Source organism: Nuphar pumila, chromosome 10 (assembly GCF_984573655.1).
Source record: "Nuphar pumila chromosome 10, dmNupPumi1.hap1.1, whole genome shotgun sequence".
NCBI classification, from domain to species: domain Eukaryota; kingdom Viridiplantae; phylum Streptophyta; class Magnoliopsida; order Nymphaeales; family Nymphaeaceae; genus Nuphar; species Nuphar pumila.
Genome location: NC_143258.1, coordinates 4,273,171 through 4,299,279, shown reverse-complemented (window position 1 = coordinate 4,299,279; position 26,109 = coordinate 4,273,171). Strand labels below are relative to the sequence as shown.

The 26,109-nt window shown below is 37.5% G+C and overlaps 1 protein-coding gene across 2 annotated transcripts; it reads right to left on the bottom strand.

Annotated features, from left to right (window-relative positions):
- Nucleotides 1-232: 232 nt before the first annotated feature.
- PAT2 (protein affected trafficking 2) lies at nt 233-26,109 on the bottom strand. Of its 2 annotated transcripts, XM_090020011.1 has the most exons (12): nt 25,815-26,109; nt 24,940-25,016; nt 23,074-23,323; nt 22,362-22,988; nt 21,940-22,113; nt 21,461-21,587; nt 21,272-21,372; nt 9,262-9,462; nt 4,762-5,341; nt 4,317-4,665; nt 3,929-4,195; nt 233-1,539 (listed from the first exon to the last, which is right to left on the bottom strand). In XM_090020011.1, exons 1-12 carry the CDS (start codon nt 26,028-26,030, stop codon nt 1,173-1,175), a joined length of 3,336 nt encoding a protein of 1,111 aa, XP_089876137.1. In that variant the 5' UTR covers nt 26,031-26,109; the 3' UTR covers nt 233-1,172. The 2 variants fall into 2 exon arrangements, with proteins under 2 accessions (XP_089876137.1, XP_089876136.1); XM_090020010.1 differs by having other exon boundaries at nt 4,317-5,341.

Here is a 26,109-nt window from a genome sequence, read left to right as displayed (position 1 = left end):
AGGGGTGCGAATGGGGTAGGATTTGGTCGGACCTCTAAAGGAGTTGAAGAGGAACGACTTATAAAGTAATTCACATTGATGCAGATCACCGACACTCCCTGGTGGGCAAGGGAGACCTGGGGTTTTATGCCAATGAACTCGGTGAGTGAGGCGTTTTTCCTCCCGGTTATCCTAAAAAAAAAGATCTTACTAGACCAAAGTTAACATCCAGCATGGCTTGCATGAATCTTCATAGTGCCGCAATCTTCTGTTTATTTATCATTATGAACATATTGATCAAAATGTTAATAACAAAAATAATTCCCGTACAACAATGCATACCACTTCCAAGTAAATCAAAAATTTACCTTGATGACTGCTGGATATTCATGATAATAACAATACAGTGACATGGGAAAAGGAACTAGAAAAATTCACCTGCATGATGAACACGATGCAAATCTTCTGCTTCTCAAACATCGCCATTTTGTATTGGCTAGTTAAACAGAGAACGCGAAAAGACCTCTCCTAGTGCATGGGCATTTCTTCCTCTGAAATTCTGAAAGAGAAGCATCATTCTTTTTCATGATTCAAGGTCTGATATCATGACTCATGGTTGACGTTGCATGACATGAACAAGATCTTGGATTCAAGTCCCACTGTTGCATATCAATGAAAAGATAGGGCACTTGCCGTCCAACCAAGAATTTCACGTCCATCTCTGAAGTTTTCTTTCTGATCACATGCATTACACTATGGAGAATCAATTTACGATGATTCTGAATTTATATTTTTTTTGCTTGTAAGCACCTTCCAACTACCTCCACTCTTAATGCGAATCTACAGAATCTTACATTGAATTTCACCTCATACAACTCAATTCTCCTTGTGAATTTCTTTGTTACTGACATCTCCATGTTTCATCTGAGCACCTCGTTTTGTTATGACAAAAAAACAGAATGGTTTTCCTTGCGCCAAATATATGCAGATCAAATCATATAATCACCTTAAAAAAAAGAGATCTTAGTCAATTATTCTTCCCTTCATTCTCAGAAAATTAGAGGGATATTTGAACCAAGTTCTTTCCTTGTTGCCAAAATCAAATACTGCCACCACAAAAACAATAATATGCCACATCAAACCGTATCTCTGCTCAAAAGCTTCCGAAATGCACATGTTATCCTTAAAAATTCTCAAGTGAAGATTGCACCTATCCTGTTCAACAGGTTTAAGCCAAATACAGTTTCCTCACAGTTGATTTTTAATACAACTGTCAGAGGTCCACAGCATCTACCTTCAACGGTAACAGTAAGCAGACATGGGATGGAGCTACTCAAGATTTCACAACCAAACCGTAAGCACAAGCCAGAAACATCATCAGCATCCCTCATGTGATCATCAGTCACAGAGATCGGTATGTTGACCGACACCAACATGATGTTTGCATTACTCAGTATTTCTGATGCTAGCCTCCGGGACACCATAAGAATCCTGTCACTGCTCGCAGAGACATCAAGCTTCACAGGATGCAGGTCCCCAATATGGCCACTGAATGTACACCTGTTAAAATAGCAAAAACCAAAAAAGTTTGCTGGTACCAAATGAGCAATCAGCAAGCACAGACCAAAGACCAAGACATATGCTGGAAAAAATACCAATATAAAAAACAATTGATCTGTGCATGTGGAAATTACATAATATGGGTGCTTCTGGAGGGTTGACACACCCATATCAATGCGGTGCGACACTGATGCAGGTGGGGGTGCAGTATCAAGTGTTGGCAAGACACTGGTCAAACAATGTCGGTGCTGACAACATACACCAGATCATGATTGTCCAGTTTCTGGACTTGGTCAACTCTGATCAAGTCTTTTTTTGTCCAATTTGCTTGAGGAAAATGGTTAAAAAGGAGTTGAGACACTAATATGTTCTTTTAGTTGATAACTTGACATTGTTAGAGACCATCACACGTTCAACCTTGCCAACTTTGGTGAGTCCATCAAAACAGAAAGATCCCACCATGAGAGCAAGTCCACCAAAAGAGAAAGACTCCATGAAGAAGGCAAGACCATCACAAAAGAAAGTCCCAAGTCTAAAAGAGAAATCACAAAAAAAAGTCATAAGTCTAAAAGAGAAAGAATAGGCGAAGAGAGAAAGTTCATCACAAGTCTGGTGTCAACCAACAAAGCAAGTCTTGGAGAGAAAGAAGGATAGATCAAAAGAGAGAGTCTTGGCCTAGGCGTCACTTTGGGGAATACTCCAAGAGAAAAGGAAACTAAGTTTCCTAATCAAGAAGAAAGTCTTCACAATCAATAAGTTTACAAAAGTGATGAAAATGTAAACTTACTAAAGGAAGTTGGGCTATGTAATGTTCTCAAAAGAGTGACTTTCCTCCAAACTTGTACATGGCTGATCTATAAATAATAGAGGTCCTCTCTCATTTTGTCATTAAGAGAGACAGAGAGGATCCAAAAACCGTGGACCGACGTAGATCCTTGAGATCGAACCACGTTACAAATTTCTTGTGAGTGTGTTTGTTTTTTGTGTGGTTTGGTGAGTCTGGTACTTTCGCAGATATCTCTACTTTGAAGATGGCAATGAAGATCAATCCTACATTGGCATATGGCAGAGATGAAGGCTGAGGAGGTTTAGAAGGAGTCAATCCAATGAAGCATTGAGAGTCTAGGACCCCCTTCCTTTAATACTTACAGAAGGAAGTCATGAGCAACCAACTGCCAATTCCATTAGAACAATGATGGTTGTTTGTCAATAGCATCTCTAGCCTTCTTATGAATGCTTGGATTTCTTTTGGGTGCCTCAAGTTTCCAATAACGACTGTCAGATGCATAGTCAAGTGCACACCTAGGTTTCCATTCTTCCAGTAAGATTCATACTTTCTATGCTATATATCTCATTTTCTTTTGACATACTATACCGACAGATCCCCCATCCTCTTCCTTCCATGCCCCAAACTCACCACCCCTCCCTTTCCCCTGTTACATGTTATGACAATAATACAGCTAGCATGACTATTTTTTCCTTTTTCTTTTTTCCAAAAGAAAGGTGTGATAATGCGGGTGTGCTGCACACACACATACATAATATGTGTAAGTATATACCGCACATGCCGAGATCCAGTAACAACGATATCACATGTATATGGATGCAGATATGGGAATATAGCGACCTTTATGAAGTTTCCAATATGACTTGTATATAGGGAACGGGAGTCAAAATGGAGTATCCGAGTGACAGACTAAAATATAAAACGCGTAAAAATTGTATGAAATATTTGCAGAAACACACAATATATAATAATATACAGTATGTATGATGCAGTACCCAAAAGTGCCAGCTTTGACATTGCTACACAAATAATCTGAAATACCCATCTTATACAAGCACACGTCATTGTCACCAATATTAGTCTCACAATGATACAGAATAGTGACCAATATGAATCTCACAATACCATAGACAACTAATTTTCTAGATTGAATTTAAAAATGTTGTTTTCTACAGAAAATTTTAGATGATAAATAAAAAAGATAAATTGTGAAGAGTGAATATTTAACTAAAATATCAAAATGAAAACAAGTTCTAAGGCTACTGAAAATCTACAAAGTCAGTATGATGATACTAAATGCATACACACGAAATTCTTAGAAAAAATTAAATAACCAGTTTTCATACTCTAAGCAATTTTTTGTACTCTTTTGACTATTCTAATCTGAATTATACTCAATATGACAACCCTGACACACATAAACAATAAACCTTTCAAGTGTAAAATGAAGTAGAATCTTCATATTCAAAGTTCAAAGTATAGGAATTTAGAACACAGGATCAGATATCAAGGTTTCGGTATTCAATTATCAATGGTCTATATCAACGAACTTAAGAGATAGGATAATTGCCATTTTGCAGACCACTGGAAACAGACACTAACCTTCGAGTATATTCAAACATTCCAGGAAGCTGAGATTCCTTATCTATGAAAGTTTTCAGATCCAGGGAAAGCGGTTTTACAAAATACCCCATGTCTGGCCACAACTTGACTGGATGCTTCTTCCCATTGCAGCATATAGAAAGTTTGATAGGCAAAAGGTGGTGGTGAAAATGGACATGCACAATCTGTTTCATTGTTTGACCAGAATCAAGACAGGAAATCTCCTCTGTTGAAACTATTTCCTGCATCTGGGTTGGCATCACTATGCTGCAAAGTGCACAGGTAATCAGTCCAAGGGACCACTAAATACTAACAGACAATCATCGGAGAACAAAAAAAAATCCATGGTGATGAAAAAGTTATTTGAGCTTGTGAGCAACATATTTACCTTTCAGTTGTTTCCAGTGTTTGCATCACATTATCATGGCTTCTGATGCCTTCATCTATAACTGTTATTTTTGTCAATGGTTCAGCAGAATGATTTTCGAAGGACATCTCCACACACACGAGTTCCCAAGAAATGCTTGAAATCTCAGAGGAGAATGAGTACTCCACACTCAACCCACTCCCACTTGTCGGGTCTAATAGTTTATAAACTTTTGGCCTGATTGTTAGGTCACTCTCCCTTATTGAAATTCTAGCTGAAGATGGTGATAAAATCCCTTCTATTGGCGACCTCGGTTCTGACAGGCTTTGATCTCCCAGCCATGATTCCAGTTTTTCTTTAGATACCAGTTCTGAAACATTAACATAAGAGGATGAAGAACCATTTCCACCTGCAGCTCCATTGACGTTATTTTCAGCATCAGCATCCGAAAGATGAATTAACGCACCTGAGGTCATTTCATCCTCCTTGATACCAGCAACTAGCAAATGACCATCAATATTATCTACAGTGCTGCTGACAGAGCTAGTTCCTTCACTTGCATGTGTACTGGAATGAGACCTTTGAGAATTATAACTCGTGCCAGAATCGCTTGAACCATTTTCAGGATCACTTGAGCCAACAGAGTTACATTTGTCACCAACCACCTTTTCCTCCTGAATATGAAGGTCAACATTTGAAAGACTACAAGGCTTTGGAAGTGACTCATATCCAGGAGCAGCATGCAGAACTATGTGTGAGAGAGATCCAGGAAGGTAAAAGCGACTGCCTGCTGGTGCATGCGAAACTGGTTTTATCTTCCTGCCGAAAATATGTTCTGCAAGCTCATACTGAAAATTTGTATTCAGAACTGGACAGGTTCCACCTCCCTCAATATTTTGAGAATTTACATGGCATGATAAAAGTTTACTTATAATGAGTGCACGATCACGCACATCATAGTTCAAATCAGACCTTGCCAGTTCAAGTACATAGAAAAGCACTTTGATACATGTTTGCCTATCTTCAGATTGGGAACATACTACAACCTGCAGAAAATAATACTGTGATGAGGAATATCTTGAATTGTAGGTATAAACAGCATTACTACACAATGAATACGGTAATATGGCATGATCTGGAAAACAAAAAAGGAACAGGATAGAACAGATGATATGGTGCACAATGAAAGAAAATCATGTATCTAATCCTTATACACAATATACTTAAATGAATAGACTACCTAAGAGTTAAACAAATATGAAAATAACAAAAAGCAACTGAATTTTAACTTATCCAACCAACACAGTCAATGAGAACTACACCCCATTTCCCCCCAATGGCACAGATTCATTTAAGCATATAGAAAAACTAAGCTTGGTTTTGATTTTAAATTTTAATAATAAAGGACCAACCTCATGAGATAACCATTAGCAATAACCCTGAGCTTCCAAACTCCAAGTACCATGGTTATCCCTGTCCGCATCACTGATAATGCTCCAGCAAGGATACATTACAGTTAGTGCCTTTCAACAAGTCAATAGATCACCCATGGACCTAGCTCTCTCCAGAGCATGCTTATATAGTTTGTTAAACATATAAAAACAAGATTTTTTTGGAAGAAAGTAACAAAAGTTTAAAATAAAGAGAGAACAGGAGTAGTAACCAATGTCCGCACTTGTGAAGGGGTGACAACCAATTTTCCTATAACGGTTGGGTTACATCAAGGATCTGCTTTAAGCCCTTTCCTATTTGCTATAGTGATGGATGAGCTTACGAGACCAATTCAAGAAAATGTGCCGTAGTGTATGTTGTTTTCTGATGATATTGTTTTGATTGATGAGTCTAGAGCTGGGGTTAATGCTAAGTTAGAATTATGGAGACAGACATTGGAAGCAAGAGGTTTTAAGTTGAGTAAGAGTAAGACAAAATACATTAAATGTCGATTTAGTAAGCAACGAAGTAGTGATGGGAGTGTAGTGAAGCTTGGTGAGCAAGAAATACCGGTGGATGATTGTTTCAAATATTTGGGATCTATCATTCAAAAGTATGGAGAAATTGATGGAGATGTAAATCATAGGATAAAGGTTGGGTGGATGAAATGGAAGAGTGCAACTGGAGTGTTGTGCGATCGTAGAATGCCATTGCGGTTGAAGGGAAAGTTTTATAGGACGACTATTAGGCCCGCTTTACTATATGGTACGGAATGTTGGGCTGCCAAGAGACATCATATTCAAAAAATGAGTGTAGCTGAGATGCGTATGCTGAGATGGATGTGTGGAAATACAATAAAAGATAAGATTCGGAACGAAGAGATACGTAAGAAGGTAGGCGTTGCACCCATTGAAAATAAGATGAGAGAGAATCGTTTACGGTGGTTTGGACATATTCGGCGAAGGCCTAATGATGCTCCAGTTAGAAGGATGGAGAAATGGGAAAATATATTAGTTAAAAGAGGTCGGGGTAGGCCTAGGAAGACATGGATGGAGGTGATAGGAAAGGATATGAATGCTTTAAACCTCACCGAGGACATGGCATTGGATAGAAATGATTGGAGGAGAAGGATTCATGTGGAAGACCCAGAATGATTTTCTTTTTTGGTTCATATCGCCGACCCCAATTGTTTTGGGATGAAGGCGTAGTTGTTGTTGTTGTTGTAGAGAACAGGAGAAAGGTTCAGAAAAGAACTAAAAGAATAACACACTAATGAACTCTTCTAATCAAAAACTTAAAATCATATTCCAATAAAAACGGGGGGAAATTCTCAAAGACTCAAACAACAGCTGAACATCCATACCTTGACAAGCCATGGTGAAAAGGTGCAATGAACTTCACTATACACATTGAGATCCAGTTCAGTGGACCTGGTTCCAGTGCCATGTACGCCTTCGGACAGAATGGCAGTAGCATGCCTTTGGTGCATACACTTTTCACCACTAGTCTTATACTCAGTGGCACCAGAGACTTCTAGAGTTCATCATAGACATGGAGACAAGTGCACACAAACATCCCCTTCCTCCCCCCACCCGCCCAATGCAGACATTAAAAAGTAACTAAATAGTCTAAATGTGGTGGATCTAACCTGAAATTTTAATCCGTTTCAATTGACTTGCATCAACCAATTCATTCATGCACCTCTCTGATGAACTTGGAATAAACCTAATATGTTTCCCTGAGAACAACTCTAACAGATAGAAACGAGATCTAATGTAGGTAGTAAACAGCTCAGATTGGAGCCAGATCCAGGTGGATCAAGTATACTATAAACCCATGATTGACACCTCATAAATATAAAGTTGTTAACAAACAAGTACAACCCTGATCTCTGTCTGGATCTAACTGAACCTATCTCGTATGATCCAAAACACATAAAAATGCTGGATCCATGTGATATTCTAGGCTTCTTCAGGCTTGATCTACAGAAAAACAAGAAAAGGACAAATAGGGCAAGGGAGAAAAGAAAATGAGAAGAATCATAACTATTGTAGCTGAAAATCCCAATTATTTCTGATCTGGATGAATTTGTCAGTATTCAGATCATAAAACTAACAAAAACTTCTTTTTGTGATCTCACAAATAGATATCATGATTTAAAAAAGCTGAATCCATCAATTATCACTCTTGATCAATGTTATAAAAAGCATATCAGAACCCGTATCGGAAGGGCTAGACATACGTGTACATCATACCATATAGTATGAAAAGCCCCATTTTAAAGAATTATAAAAAATCTAAAAAATACACAAAAAATCAGAAAAACACTAGAAAAAATGGAATGCAACATGGAAAAAAGAAATCAAATTTAAACAGTATGATCAATTAAACAAAGATATACACTATTAAAACATATGAAATTATATGTAATAACTAACAAAATAAAATACTTACTGTTAAGAGTTATATTAAATTTAAAAAAATCAAATCTACCCAACTTTGTCAACTATGTAAAAAAGACAATAAAAATAGGTGTATTATACTATACAGTACGATATATCACCATATTGTATGATCCAGGCAGATACAGCCCAATAATCAGAAGCTAGCAATATTTGATGCAGTATGGTATCAGTCTGAGGGCCATTATAGCGACACGGCACATTGTACCGTAAGATACAATATGATACTGATAACACTGCTCTTCATATAGACCAACCACGTTAAATTCGAACATGTAAAAGCTATTAGGTGTACATCAATGCACACCATGAACAACAAAAATACCATACTGAAGGAATTGCAACAAACTCTTCAGTACAGAATGCAATAACAAAAATAGTCCCCATACCAAGGAGTTCAACAAACATTTACAATGAAAAATAACTCTAGAACACTAAAAGAAAACTAATGGAATAACATCTAAATGTCCATTCTTAAAGTTCAACAAAAAATGAATGCAAATCCATAGACTTATGCTCCAAATAGAGCTCCTCTATCATTTACTTATAAATTATTAGTTTTAAGTGCATCACTATCAAATTTCTCCAAGAATCCATCAAACAGATATAGCAAAATTGACAGAGAAAAAGGAATATCTTATTAGCAGCAGGATCAAGAAGTTGTCAAAAGGAAGAACCATTTTCTAATTTTTTTAACAAGTATAAAGTATCCACTCTGTTGTTAATATTATTATAATTATGAACGATGATCATTGCTTTAAATCTCAAAAAAGAAAGAAAAAGATTATTACAGGACAATTTCCTTTTAGCCAGTAAAGTATTAAATAGCTGGAACAGTAGTCAGGCAAACAACAACAATAGCAGATAAACTGTACACGATGAAGACAAAATTCCAAGAAAAGTTCCATACATCCATTGAAAACACTATTAACTTAGCAGATGTATCCAGAATTCCTGCTATTTTTTTGTCTTCTGAACTAAAGCACAACGACTATTAGCTACAGCATATTAACTTTCACACCACAAAGAAACTCCAAAAGAAGTTTCTTCACAGCTTTTTGCAACATCATTACCTTAGCAGCTGTATTAAGAATTTGCTGCTTTGTTTCCAAGTCTTCCGAACCAAAACACCGAGCAAGATATTGAAGTATGACAGGTATCATCCGTGGTATGTCACGCCCAACCATGCAATATTCTCCCATCATCCAAATGATCAGAGCACGAGCTGAAGGCACCATGATTAAATCCATGCTACGGGCCAAACGAATAATTACCTTCAAAGACAAGTCATAACTTAGCTCCAGGGTAAATTTAGAAATAACTTCGCAAAACAAAGGATTCCTTCAAAGGACATAAAAGTCGATTTGAACTGTTTGACTTGTTTCAGTCGATAAAAGAACGAAAAGAGAAACTAAATGTAAAGTCATTCAACTGTAAAGACAGATTTCAGTCATATGGTCAGATATTCAATGACAATGAGTGGGAAAAAAAACTAACACTGCTTTTAACCTTATAAAAACAACAACATAGTATTAATGGACCTCCAAAAGAGAAGAGATCTATAAAATTAATGGTATCATGAACTCACCATGTGAAATATAACCAAAATCAAATAAGAATTCATTTGAACTGTTTAAAAATCTGGTAGTTCAACCCAGTGACTAGTTTGAGTTGAGTCACATTGGTAAGAAACCTGGTTGATCCAGTTTGTTGACCTATTTTTTGCTAATTTGTCCAAGACACACTTAACCAAGCCATTGGGTTAACCCATAGCTCACTAGGTTATATATATATATATATCTGTGTGTTCCTTTTGTTACATAAAAAAATTGACATGACTCAGCTGTGTCACCAAGTTGATCCAGCCTAATCATGAGTCAAGAATAGCCTAGTTGAGTCAAAAGTCGTTGGGTTCTTGAACCATGCTCCCTTGGCCTCTAGCGAGAGCACCACAACAGATTATTCAAATGGATATAAGCCCTTGCATCTGAAAATTCTTATATCAATTGATGCAATCTCCATGAAATATGTCACATAGGTGCAGGTGCGAGTGCAGCGATGCGACACTTTAAAAAAAACTTGGGTGTGGGTGTGCGGGGAGGGTATATATATAATTTCTAACAGTTTAAAGTTAACCAGTGTTATTAAAAACGCGCCTCAAGGCGCAAAAAGCGTGCCTCGCCTCAAGGCGAGGGTGTTAAAATGTAAACTGCAATATATATATATATATATATATATATATATATATTTATTTATTTAATATTATTATATTTTCTTTTATTATTTTCTTTTTCTATTTTTTTATTTTCTTTTTTAGCATCTAGTTCAATAGAAACTAGATATTTTGATCCAGTCAAGTTCCGGTTGGAACTTGACTGTGCAAGTAGCTGTTGGACTGTAGTCCAACAGCTATAATAAATGTTGTTGGACTGTAGTCCAACAGCTATAATAATAAATGCTGTTGGACTGTAGTCCAACAGCTATATTAAGAGACGTTGGAATCCAACGTCTCTTTTTGGAGAGCTCAAAATGAGCTCTCCTCTCTCTCCCATTTTTTTGTATATATAGGGGTGAACCCCTTCAATGTAAATAACTATGCTTCTTAAGCATTTTGTTCATGAATAAAGTATTATTTATTTTTCAAGTGTTCTTCCCTTTATACCCTTTCAAGGGTCATGCTTGTAGTGTCTCCAATAGACACTTGTTTGTGAGTTATTTGTGCATTTGTTGAAGACCACCATTTCATTACAGAGGGGCTTTATGCCTTGAGGCGCATGTACAAAGCGCAACAGCCTCGAGGCGTGCGCCTCATATGCCTTGAGGCGCACGCCTCAAGCCGAGGCGTACACGCCCTGAATTTTTTAGTCAAATGAGGGTCAAAGCCCTCATTTGACCAAAAATTAGGGTTTTTTTACGCAGTTTTAACTAAGTTGTTAGTAAAAAGGGCATTTACTAGCCTGTTCAAGCTCGTTGACCGTAAGTACGTCCGGCAAAGCCAACACGGCTAGGTCTATGATCCTAGGGGTGGTTTCTGTGTAAATATAAAAAAAAAGGCATGATAAATGCACAGGCAGGTAGGGGTGTCAAAGGGTTGGTGTTGCGAAAACCGCGAGCAACAAACAATCGAAGAAAACAAAACACAGCAAAAACACACAGATTTACGTGAAAAAACCTCCCCTCAAATCCGAGAGGGAGTAAAAAACTACGGTCGCCCAGCGGAAAAAAACTTTATTGTTCTTTCTCGACAGATACAAGAGAGAAAGAAAAGAAAGAAAAGGGTGACAGCCCTAAACCTAAACAAATCGGGTCTTATCCATAAGACATCGGGTCTCAAACATAAGCCAAAAAAAATCTTCTGGGGGGCGCTGCCCCCTAAGACCCCCCTGCCAATGGCGGCCCCCCTCGCGCAGCGGGACCCGCACTCGGGGGAGCCCCCGGACCCCCCCCCCTTTACTGCAAGGGAAAAAACTCTGAATCAGACTCTGCAACTCATCAGTTGGACCTATGTTAAAATGAGTGGGTCCAAACCTGAATCCGACTAAGTAATCTAGGTATCAGATCAAGATTCGGGTTTAACTGAATTTTTATAAGAAAAACTATACCCAGATCCGATAAAAATTACATAAACTAGACCCAGTCCATACCTGGCAAAATAATATTTTTAATTATTTTACATTGAAAAATTGAGAATCTTAACCGAAACCCCGGTCAGACCTGGTTTGGTATAAAATTTTATAAATCATACACAACCCATATAATAATCAGACCTCATGGGTCCAACCTGAATAATTAATCAAAATCCCTTCTTTGCAACCAAACCCTGGCCCTATAAGATCCAATATGTGTCAGGATCGGGTCATACCCAATCCATTGACACCCTTAGTAGCAGGTTCACCAATTTGCAGTCTAATAGACACTCAAAGCAACCACGTTAATGAAGTCATTGAGATTAGTTGCTTCGTTTCACAGAAAATTAATATCACTGTGTCAACTTGTTCAATGTATTCAATTTCGTAGGAGCAATAATCTCTTCTAGAATGTGACGTTAAACCCTTTTAGTGGCAAAATCAAGTCGTGCAATTACATGTAGTCACAACCCTATATATATATATATATATATATATATAACATTTGGTTGTTAATGCTAAAATGCATTTTCTAATTATGACATGATATTGTTAATGCTAATATGCATTTTGTTGTTAATGTTAATTTTTTATTTAATGAATGCTCATGTTTTATTTCTTAGATACTTACATAGATCAAGTTGTTGCATTAGTGTTATTTTTACATGTCAATCTCATATTTTTTCAGTATTTATTTAAGATTTTTTATTTCTTGTTGGTTGTTGCTTCATCAATAAAGAATTTTTTATTTATTTATAATTTTAGATAATCTTTATAGTTTTTTTAAGTTTTAAAAAAAAAACTTTGAGGCTTACGCTTTACGTCTCGAGGCTTACGCCTCGCCTCAGATTTTGGTGGAGCGCCTCGCTACGCCTCACGCTTTTCACGACATTGAAGTTAATACCAATGAAATAAAAACAATTATCAATCATGCAATAAATCAAATTAACAATTTACCACTCACCATGTATAAAACATTCACCATTTTCTTCCTTAAAATCAAAAAAATAAAAATTTATTAAAATAAAATTCATAAAAAAATGGCCAAACTTAGAACCCAACCCAAGCTTGGGTTTAGTTCTGTTGAACCTAAGCTTGGGTTCGGTTCTGCTGAACCCAGGCCTGTTGGGTTCGGCCCTTGCGCCAACGAGGAGAGAAGGAGGAAGGAAGAGAAGTAAGAAGAAAGCGAGGAGAAGGAAGAAGAAGAAAGAGAGAGAGAGAGACTTACTATCGCCGTCATTGTGGGAAGAGGAGTCGTGCCCTAAACACCTCCCCCTCTATAATTTTTTGTAAATTGGACCAAAATAGACTTGATCAAAGTTGACTGAGTCCATTTTGGACACATATAACCTTGGGTGCGGGTTAACTGCACTTGGTGTGACAAAACGTGAATTTTGCCACATCGGCTGCCGCACCCGCACCTACATCACGTCGACATGGGTACAACGGGCTCTTTGGCGAGTCCCTATGACATAGGCAAAGAGGGGAGAAGAAGACTTGGGGAAAATGAAAGCCACCACCATTTCCTTCTTTCTTTCTTGGGTAAGCTGGCCTCTATGAGAAACTTGATTAATAAAGAACACCCTAATAGACTAAGTTACAAAAGTCAAAGAAAGAATGACAAATAGGACAACTATGCCTCATACTAATAAAGAAGCACAAAATAACATTACAACACACATATTACAATCCACTTTCACAATGCAAGAAAAACTATCATGCTGCTATGCTCCAAACTGACTCCTATTAATGGTGAGAAATGACCAAAATGCCCCTGCAGTAGAAATGACAAATTTTCCCTTGACTTTCAACAGCATCTTGCCCCAAAGTTCACTTATCAAAGGCCTTAAAATGTGTGTAGGACAAAAGTCCAACTTAAAACATAAGTGACTTAAGCAGTTTGAGTTGATATCTTCTAAAATCATGCAATTATAGGAGATGAAGAAGACAAAATGGTAGCAGGATAATCCAATGGCCATACTTGAGCATTTGTCTGATGTACAGAAATTCTTAGAAGAATCAATTTTTGATGACACACTATGAACGGTCAAAGCACTTCAAAAATAAACCAATACAACAATCAGAGCACTTTGAACTAAACAAATGTAGATACTGACCTCATCAGGTCAGCAAATGAACACTATCAAACCTCCTTAACATTCTCAATCCAAAAGGTTTGTCAAGGATTTTTGCCAGCCATTTATACATGGAAGAATGGTGTATGGTTGTCCAACGTGTATTTGTCACGGAAAAAAAGGAGTATCTACATATGCACCCTTATTTCTACTCAAATGGCAGATAAATTCAGCATATTTTATTTAGCAGTGGACCATGGGATTTTAGGACATGCAACCAGCCACTTGATGATCCTTAATTTCAAATATGATGCAAATGTATACACCGAAAATCTAATTCATCAACCAGAGAAACCAACAGATAAGAGTGGTAATCAACAAAAGGGATTCTAGTGAATGGGTAGGATAGGAGGAAAAAAATTCTTCTCTAAATGAAGATTGAAGGCCTAAATTGATTCTTAATTAGAACTTTCTCTTTTGGGATCGGAAAAGGTGAATTTTTTATGTAAACAACCATTTTATATAAAGAATTGCATTTTAGTTATTTGGTTGGAATTCCACTCACCTCCCCTTTAATTTTATTCTTTTCCTTATCTGTAACTTCTTATTCTTCCGTTCATTGCTTATGCATCTAAAGGTCCGCATTCTTCTCTAGACCACAATATTGTTTCATATGAAAGCTTCAGATACATGCACAAAAGCATTTACTTTGGGTTGAATGAAAAAATATAAAATATAGCAGAAATAAGTAAGAAAAGAATATATTTGGATAATAAAGTTTTTATAGAAATGTAAATATAAGTTATAAACATTTTGAAACATAAAAAATAAAGAAAGAAGAAAACATATTTAAAATATAGAAAAGAAATACAAAAGTAAAAAAGACTGAAATTTCATGATATTACAGAAACAATATCTGTAAAACCCGAAAATTTTATAAAATTTTGCAAATTGGGCCTGGATCCAAATTACAGATCCAGGACCCATAAAGGGGTTTTCCGCATACATCTACCTCGTAAATTTGATATATACGTATAAGTACAATAATTTTTAAATTATTTAATAATTCGGAGAATAATCATTCAATAGGGGTGGGTAGATGGGTATGGGATCCATATACTGGATCCATATACATATATATATCTAAATATATATATGTGTATACTCATAAATAAATAATATTAATATTGGTAATACTATAGAAATATAATATACATATATATTAAGTGGACTCGAGGATCCACAGTTGGACCCACATGGATCCGACTTGCGGATCCATATTGATGGGGGTTAAAAAAAATTATGTATAATGTTAAATTCAGAATTTTATAAATAATTAATATTAATTATAAGAAAATTTTGGAACAAGGGGTCGGACCCACCGTTGGATCCACCCGGATCCAGCTAAGGATCCGTTACTATTGACGAACCGGGTCCATTTTAATAATGGACCCAGCATCGCGGGTCACGGGCTCGGACCCGGACCCGAGTTCTTTTTAAAGGGGCAACCCGATAAGGGTTGCCCGATAGAACCCTTGCAGGATATGGAAGGGGGGCAGGGGGGTTACGCAGGCCGTAACCGACCTCCCCCATCTCGGCGAAAAAGGAGGGGCCTGGGGCCGATAAAGGAGGGGAGTGGAGAGGGGGTCTCGCCCTCTTCACTCAGCCTCATCTCTCTCCCTCGTTCGGTGCGCACGCGCTGGAGGCAGGGAGGTCGCCGGCAAGTTTTGGCCATCACAGACCTCCGGCGAGACTCCTGTCACGGCAGCAGCAAGGTGCAACCCCCAGCCGACCGTGCCTATGCGCCTCCAGCCTTAGGTCGCCGGAAAAGCTTCAAAACTGGTACGGTACTTCTTGGAATCGGGGTGAGGAATCGAACATGGGTTCGATTTCACGGGTGGATTGAGGGGAGGATTCGGGGATGAGGTTGTTTCCCCATTTCAAAAAAAAAGACCAAATGATTTGGGGATTTACTGTACCTACCCCCAAACCATAACAAAGTTCATCCCAAATCGATTTGGGGGTTTTCTTACCTTGCAAAAATCCCTAGCCCAAACGATTTGGGGTTCGGCTGTGGTATCGGATTAGTCCCATTCGTGGGGTTTCCTATTCTTTGAGATGGATAACCCCAATTTTTTTTGGATGATTTCTGTTTTGGGACCCAATAACCTAATTACTACAGGGGAAAGAGGAAAACAGAGTCTGTTTATTTTGGGTGCTGTGCACCTTTTGAACCGGGCCATAGCAGGCCCAGCTGACCCAGTTAGCTGGGAGCTGGCCTGTAACTCGGCTTGTGTAGATCTTCTCCTAGCTGTATTATTAACTCTTGTAATGACATACTGTCAGATTCGCTAGTGGTTTGGTTTTGTTACATTTTTGTGTTAGCATAATCTTTCTCTGGGATATCCTTGTAATCTTTGTATGCCGTTATAGTAGTAACTTTCATTACGGATGTTTCCTTTCCACTAAGTATTCAAAATTCTGTTTCTGGAGGTGTATTTGGATTTTCTCTCAAGGATCTAGATTGTTTTGCATATGGCTTGAAATAGCATACCGACTTCTGTATTTCATTTAGAGTAGTTCCCTCTTTTTCTTTTTCTCCATCATATTCCTGGAGATCTTGTGGTAAGTGATTTATGGTTTTATGTGGTAAACTGTGTAAATATGTCTAGACTTAAGGCAGATTGTATTTGCAGATGCTGGTCAAATATTTACCATAATCTCTTGATTCAGTAATTTAGTTCTGAGGATCAACTCGTGTAGAAAATGATCAGTTTTCTTATTACCAGGATTGCTTGGTTTGGTTTTAGCTGCAAGATAGCATCCTATTATTGAATAGTCTGAGAACTGGGGTCATCCATGTTCATACAGTAGGTTAGGTGCATAAAATTAGCATGTAGTATTAGAAAGAATTGAATATCCCTTTTAAAAGTTTTTGTTGGTCGCCTTTGTATTTGAAAGTAGGGAAGTTGACTTTGTTACTTTTCCCTTTTTTCCACCTCACCAGCGCAAAGATTCTGGGTCTTGTCACCGTCACATCCAAAATTTTGAAAGTTTTGTTGCTGGTCATCAGTCTGTCCAGTTTTGGAAGCCTTTTGGCAAGACCTGAGCTTTTTCATCTTGGGATTGTACCAAAAGGATTCAAGCAAAGTTGCTAGAGTTTACATCTGTGCAATTAGTTTTGTTGAAGAAAGAAGCTTCCATCCATTATATGGAAGTGATGCTTTGGAATATACATGTTAGGGCACATGGTTCCTTATAAGTTTAATGTCTACTTGCATTTACCAACATGTTCTGGACAGGTTGTGTACAAGTCTTACTTGGATCTAGTTGCAGGTTTTCAGAAAGTTGTCTTATCATGAGCAAAGATTTAGCTCAGTGATATGATGATGATCTGTTAAGGGATATTGTTTGTTATGCAATGTGTCTTTATATATGGATGGGTGGGTCCAGCCTATTAAGATGACTGATGGACTTAAATTTGCTTTTCCCCATTAGTGCATATGAATTTACAATGGTTCTTGAGTGGGGTTACGCTCAAAGTTTGTAAGATGTAGCGTGGGATCATTGCAACATTACCTGAAAAAATTTCAGTTATGTATAATAGTGCTCATGTTACACTGTTTAGGGAGGATAGATACATAAAACTGAAAATTTATATATGTAATGTATCTTGCTTGGATGTCCCGAGCTGAACATTTTATTTTGGCTAGAATCCATGTGTTAATTAAAAGTTTGTGTATTGGATTGAGAGAAAACACTTGCCGTGGAGGTTATGCTTTCACTAACTGTTATGATTATGGTACGCATGAGCGTGAGCATGATTCAATTATTAGTAAGTCTTCTTGAACATGTACACTTGATTTATGTGTGAAATGGTACATGTACACTCACACACTTAAAGAAACCATGGATTGGTTAAGACCCATATGTGATGTAGGTAACACACACATATTGAAAATGCATATGAATGAATTATGACATGCATATGTTTGGGTTTATATTTGCATGAATATGTATGTTGTTTGGCACTTTGGCTTAGTGTTATAAATAAAACACTACTTTTGTTTTGTGATGTGATGCATTGATGGCCTGGTTGGACCATCATCGGCCTGGAGAGCCATGGGTTTGGTTTGCTTTCACATAAGTTTTAAATACATCACTTAAACCACATAAGATGGTTTGGCACTTTACTACACTGTTCTAGTGGCTTATACGAGCTGGAGTCCCGAATGGGTCCCCGCAAGGGAGGATGCGGGTTTTCACTTTTCTTTTGCATATGGTGTTGCAAACTTAAAAGATGAACTTTAAATAAAAATATAATGAATAAGAACAGTGTAATACACCTTCTGGGATATCTCATCTGAAGTATGAGAATCTTAGTTATCCGGTCTTGGGGAGACTGTGAGGATACAAAAACTCCGTGTGCGTTGTTGCCCCTGAACCCGATATTGAGGTTCTTCTCCTGGCCACGGTTTTAGGGAGAATTCGTCACTTTACCCGGGAGTGGTGTGTTAGTCACAGCTGTGAGTTTATGGTACCAAGGAAGTGGCACTTGTGGGCGTGGGGTGTCTCTTGTGTCCCCGACATTAGATGTGGAGGTCTAATGTTCCGATGGATGGTGTTGTTTCCTGATATCGGTCGAGGGCTAAGTCGGAACCTAGTAATAAAATACAAATTGTGTGTTAAGCTACCCTGAGAACCTACTTGACATCGGGGGTTGTACCCGTTTGGTGTATCCGCGGGCCACGGTAATTAAAAAGAGGAACTTAAGGATGTGTGCATCTAATAGGGCATGCATATGAAAAGATGGAACTTAAATAAAAGATAACAGAAGAAATCATGCATTGCACATAATCATGCATTTTTCTGTTATGCATTAGATCATGCAGGTTTGAATCATTCTTGATATTAGGACATCATTTGGTGGTAGCATATGACCTACTTTGTGAAATCATGCTGAAAGGTTTGATTAATTAGTTATTGATATATGACACTGTTTACTATTCTTGACTGGTGAGTGTATGCAATTATTGGTAGTTATGGATATTTAAATGTTGCAAATTTTATATCTGTACTCACTCAAATCACTGCATGAAATCTTATCCATGTTCTTTCTTTCACCTGGTTTCTTTAGAAGTAGTTGTGCTCAGAATTTCGGTTCTGACACCCTACTTTGTTGGTTTTTCACAGGAAATGGTGAACAGTGAAGTTGGACATGCATCTGGGGATGGATGAGTTATACTTGGGCTTGTCAGCTTCAGTAGAGGACATAATGGCTCTTTCTTTTGTCTTTCAGTTCTTTTAATTTCTGCAAGTGTTACTTTACTTTCAGTTGAAGAAAACCTTGTCTTTGAAATTTTCTTACTCATTAATAAAAGAGTTTTAGTTGGTTGATATGGATGATGATTGCAACTTCGTTTGTGGTGGATGGGCTATCCAATGGAAAGTGGAACTGTGAGGACCCCAGATCTCTGAGAAGGTTTCCGCAACTCTTTAGAAAAAAAAAATTCTGCATTTTTAAAAGGGTCTGGATTGGGGTCGTTACAATATCGTTATAATATCACGATAATATTGCAATAAATTTGATTTTGAAAATCTCATGATATTTTACTTTTTAAATCATTTTCTCAAAAAATTTATATAGGTGATATTTTCAAAATACCTCTGATATCTGTGACAATGACCTGTATATATATAATAGACACTATCGAAACAAAAAACTAACCAGGCCATTAGGTTGCCCTGGCCAAGTTTCAAGTTGACAACTATGTTTGTTACCATTTCCTATAATGGATGGCTCATTGCACATGATGCCAATGCCTTTGGAATAATCACCAACTTGTATGGTGGATGGCTTGTTGCATGTGATGGTCAATGCCTTTGAAATAATCTTATCGAATTTAGCTAAACACTACACATTTATACCATTGTATCCATGCTATATTAGAGTGGTAAATGAGCAAGTATCTTATATTATATTCAACCCTCATTTGTGAATAGCTTTTTCCTAGGCATAAATAGCTTGTAATTTAGATGTGTATATATACTATAGAATGATAATACTAAAGTTGTGCTTCTCTAGTAAAAGTTCATAAATGAAAATTGCATACTTATGATTTGTCATGATTTCAAAAGCTTTTGGGTTGACTGAGATAACTGGACAGTTAGGACGCACTATCATAACAAGAGGGTCTCAAATTTGAATCCCACGAGGAATATCCACCAGGTTCTCTATAAAAAAATAATTTAAATTTTTTTTCTTTGTTATTTTGTTTGATTTTCTTAAAAAAAAAATTGCTTTATAAAGGTAAAAGAAAGGCTGACTGGACACCGTAAAGGCAACACCTTGAGATGAAGACATCTAGAAAGACCAGTGATATTCATTAAAGCTTATAGATAAGCTTTTGATCCTCCTAGGCATCTTTGGTTCATTTTCACATATGAAAGTAAATCATGTATGAAAATGAACCATATTATTTTTCTCTCTGGCCGGGATTTATTTTCCCATTGAGTTGGGATAATAGATCCCATGTTTGATTTGAACTTGTTGTTACATGAAAAAAAAATCATTTCCATCTGAAGATGAATCATTTTCCCACTTCCAGTAAGTGCCCTTGGACAAGCATCTTCCACTTTTAAGCTCTTGATGCCTTGTCCTCTTAAAGATCTCTACTCTCATCCGAAACACCACGGACAGAATGCAGTCAGTTTGATAATGATCCAGTGGCATTGCTTCTTCGGTCTGAACCAAGGAATCAGTTAGATATGATGAAAGAACTCAAAGAATGTAATTTCTGCTCCTATAAAATAACTTACATCTCTTTTGATGGCTTTAAAGGTTTACATCTATTTTATGCACAGACAACAAATAAACTGCTGAATATATGTGAATGTAACTAATATCAGTTATGAAGCCCCTCAAGTAAAATACCATACTATGCAATGCTTTCTGGCAGGAACCAGTTTTATAGAATAAAACCAGTACATGATGGAGGATGAACATTGCAAAGTTCAATTTGCATGATTGGAATAGTTGGCCGTGGATTACTCATCAGTATGTTGACTTGGGACCATAAATACGCTAAAATGGTTCAACCATAGAATGCATTACATAAATATGTAATTTAAAGGTTGCCACATGCACTCCTACATCTAACAAAATATAAGGATGAATACATCTTTGTAATGGATCATGGGGCAGAAGTTTCAAATTTCAACCCCACACATTGCAGTTAAACCAAATTAATGAAACATTATAACTACAAAGCCAACAAGCAATAACCTCAACCAGTAATATAACAGTACCATCGTCATAACAATTTCTTCATTTTTACTTCTCTGGGGCAGAACAGGTGTAGTTTAACAAAAAGAAACCTCACCTTTTCATGTTTAGCAGGGTCATGTTTTATAATTGCCTTGAGTGCCATCACTGCCTGGGTCAGGACATCTGACTCTTCCTTCACAATAATTGCAGAAGACTCTGAAGAATGAACTGATATGTTAAGGGGAAAAAGTCTCCACCAACCACGAGAAAAATTCAAACCAACAAACAGAAAATATTTATGAACCTTGTCTAATCAAACCCAAAAGCCCTTCCAAGCACGTGTAAGACACTTTTGGAAGTCTTTGTGCACATTCGCCAATCACATGAACTGTATCGGCAACAAATCTTCTATCAGGATCTTTAAGGTAGTCCTAGAAATACACTAAAAACGTAAGTAGCAGATCAAAACCTCCTCAATGGCTCTTGAGTAACAGAGTTTACTTAATGCAGTATAACTCCTAGGAAAGAGCAACACAATTCCAATATGTAAATGTGTTCTAATTTTACAAAAATGATGCATACCATCCATGTCAGCGACGAACATGAGATACAAAGACAATAAATGATGCCAAATTATTATGGAATGATGTTAGGTGACTTTAGAGTACAAGACTGCAAAAATAGCAGCCTTTATCACACTTTAACAATTACAGTTAATGTTTTGCATGCTGTAGTAAAAAAGAACAGAATCCTTGGCATATACTTAAGTACAAAGCAAACTACCTGAAACTCTTGAAGAATACATGAAATTGATGAATCGGTAGCAATGATTGACAGTATCTCAAGCTTTACAGCTCTGATATGGTACGAATCAGAAGACCGTACAAAAAAATTCTCAAAGTGTGGTGCAAAAAGAGAAGGCATTGCCTTTGTAAATACTAGTAAGTTGCAGAGAACCTGCAAAGAGCAGAATATAAATATTATAAGAATTTGAATAAAACAATCACAGGAATGAAGAAAACTTCCATCTAAAAGTAAAAAATGGTCACACTTGCAGAAAACCAACCAAGTAAAAGGTCATGCAAACATTAAAGTAAATGATATCACATTTTACATCAAGGTAATAGCAGAAGATCAAAGAATCAAGTAACTGATAGTATTAATAGTATCATGAATACACATTGCTTGGGAACCAGATGTTTTACCACATATTGTGATAAGATTGTTGATCGCAGAAGAAACAAAATTGGATTAACAATCCTCTTGACATCTTCCCTAGAAGCCATAATCCAATGGACTCCAGCTGCTGCAAGGACCACAGCACTATTTTGACTCCACAAAAGAGGTGAAGTACACTGCAAAAGAATCTTCACATCACTGTTTCCATCACATGAAAAACCTGAATTTTCCAACAAAACTGAATTTTTTATTGCATAATTTGATCTTAATAAGAACTCATCTTGCCCTTCCACATAACAACTGAACAACGACATAAGAAAATTTGAATCATCAACTTGTCTTCCCATGAATCCACAATCGTTTCCAGATGTTGCATCAAGGTTCACAGAATCAGTATTAGAAAGTGAGATCTGATCACTAGAAGGTGAACCAATAGTGGATCTGTTTGGAAGTCCATATCTTGCAACAGCATATCGCAGAAGAATCCCGATTAGGATGATTTGTCCCCATTCATCAACGTCGGGAAGAATCTCACATAGCCTACAGAAGCTTCTGCCTATTAATATCAAATTACTAGGGCATATGTAATTGAATGCTGCTGCTGCTGCTCCAACAACCCCAGGTGAATTGTCATTGAACAACATGGCAATAAGCTGCAATGCGAGAGATAAAATTGATAAAAGACTGATAAATGGGAGCTAAACACTGACTGTATTGAAAATTAGATGAAGAATTCACCTCTTCAATAGCACTATAGGTTTGCTCCTGGCGCAAATCATACAACTTTGGAAGGGCATTAGCAGCACACTTCCTAACATATGTAGATGGATCTCGGGCACACTTGCCAACAGCTGCTAAAACAAGAGGGGCTACAACATGTAAACGAATACCTGCCATAGCACGAAGAGCCCAGGCACGCACTAACGGGTTCAGATCTGATAAGTCCTTTTGGAAACAATTAATTGACAACAATGCCTCATTTGGGCGTCTGGATTACACAGGAAAAACATATAAGAGATCATGAAGAACAAGAGCCTCATCAATGTCAATTACATTAGTAAAATCCAGCTAGCCACCATCATGGAAGACAACAATGAACATACTTTTATATCACATGCAATTCTATAAAAATTTCAAATGGAAAGGGATTATAAACTAAAAGTGGGAGAGCTAATCAGGTCACATCTTGAGATGGAGGGGTGCTTGCACACACTCATTTATCTAAACCACTGGGAAAATCTGGGATATCATGTTATGCTCCACAATGCAACATCCCAACTTATCCCAGTTTTCTTGATATTTAGCTGAACACCTTAAAAATGGCATCCAGCTGATGTTGATGCAGATAAAGATGACTCATGTAGTCAAATGCAGCAGGCAAGGCCTTGGTAACCAGGATCCCTAGATATAGGGAATACCCACCAAAACAACTTTCCACAAATATGAAAGAAAAATAACACAAACAACAGCATGATATTATGGTTAAAGCACATTAACATAATAAAACTCAAAACATTGCCCTAAATCTTAAAGATGCAATTAATAAGAGGAAACTTTCAATGTTTAACTTTAAATAGATCAAAAAGCCATAAATCTATTCAAAGAAGAATAACATCCATAATAACATTCAGGTAATAGAAGAAGAGATAGTTCTAGTGATTTTTCTCAAAACTCATAATAATAGTCGAATTCTCCAAAACTTAGGCGTGATCAAAAGATTCTCTCAAGAAAAGGTGCTTGAGGATAAAAAATGATGACTGAGAGTGCTTGTTAACTGTACAAAGATAAAAAAAAAAAACAGAAGATTATGATACTCTCTCTCTCTCTCTCTCTCTCTCTCTCTCTAGATGAGCCGTATTTTCCCCACAGGCATTCACAACCTAAGCAAGCTAGTCAATCAACTAGCCCACAAAGGCTCCAGCCAATCAGGTATCTCCGCATTCCACATTCAACTACATGGAGTTCCAATGCCTCTTCTGGAAGAAAGCAAATCAAGACATGACCAAAAGGCCATTCCAGTGCCCCTCAAGGATTGATTCATTGAACAAGACGATCAAGAGGTTCAAAAAGGTTAACATTAAACAATAATCATTCTGACCTTTTTTTGACTAACTAGTATTTTTTTAATTCAATATATGGTAGTTCAGAAACCTCATAGCTTCTTCAAAGTGGTGGGAAGCCAGCAGTAAGCAAAAGGAACTCAGAAAAACCAAAAGCTTGTTCAACATATTATGTTACATTTAACCCACAGATTTGTTCTCAATCAAGTCCTAAAAGGTGACTTAACTGGACCAAGAAGGCATGTGATGCATCAGCCAAACAACCAACAAACTTGTGTGAGCTCAAGCAGATACATGAAAATCACCATGAAAAATCATTAAATGCATAAAAATAAGCAGCAAGTACACCATGATATCACACTTGATGACTTCTGGTTTTTGTGTACAAAAAGAATTACACTTTGATGTTTTCCCCGTTTCAAAACGAATAAGGAAACTCAAACGACATCAATCACTGATTCTCAATGTAATTGATGCTAATTCGAGGAAAGGTTAGAAAAACAAATAAATGAATCAAAAAACAGTGGGTCAGGCTATAACATACTTTTCTGCATAATGCAGTAGATACAAGTACACCAGCTTCTTCACTTCCAGAGATTGAGATGCTACATTCTTCACAACCTACATTTCAAATTCCCCAAAAAGAGAAAAAAGAAACCAGAAATGATAAAAATCAGCTGCATAAAATTACTAGACTGGGAATGTTTTATAGCTCACTGGAGCACCAAGAACAAAAGAAAGACGTGCACGACAGCAAACAAGTAAAACACCGAAAAGGCGACCACGAACCAATCAAGCATCCAAGGAACAACATGCGTTGCCAAAAGCTACATGATCCGACACTAAAAACTCCGATGCTCAACCAATTAGCAAAATTTAAGAAGCAAACAAAGAAAAAAAACAATCAGAAAATTAAAAAACGCATCACCGAACATCGTACTCGTGATCTTTTCTTAGGCACGGTTCCAAAATTCAACAGATTAAACAATCCAAATCCCGATAGCAAAGCCAAAAAAGAATAACAGAAACTAATCCTTATACTCGCGAGAGATTCTAGTCAACAAACCGATCCAAGTACACCAAAAAACCTAATTTCACGAAATCATATCAAACTAAGCTCAGAAAACGACATCCGAAGAACTAATTTCGGTTTCTACATCAAAATTCACCGACAGATCGACTGATCAGTGACTACATCCAATCGATCTGAAACTGCGTTCAGTCGATAACGAACAAAAACAACAGGCAAGCAAACGAGAAATGGGACAAAGCACTAAAATTGCTGATATATCGACCGATTAGTGATTACATTCAATCGATCCGAAACTACGAAGAGTCGATCACGGACGAAAACAACAGGAACGCGATCGAAGCGATCGGGGAGAGCGATACGCGGGGAGAAAGGGAGGAGAGGAGGACCTGAGGAAAGAAATTGACGACGTCGCAGCCCTGGGCGATGAGCGCGAGGAGACGCTTCAGGGCCTCTATCTTCTCCGAGTCGAATTTGCTGTCGAGGAGGGGCGCGATGCTCACGTCCTCCGGGTCGTCGTAGAGGTGGGCGTCCGTGCCGATCCGGAACACCATCGTCGACGCCTTCGTCAGGCTCGCCGCCGTCTGGCCGAATCGCGGGAACATCTCTTCCCGCACCAGCTAAGGTTTCGCCTCCGTTAGCTAGGGTTTCTGCCTCTGGTTCGCTCTTCTTCTTCTTCTTCTT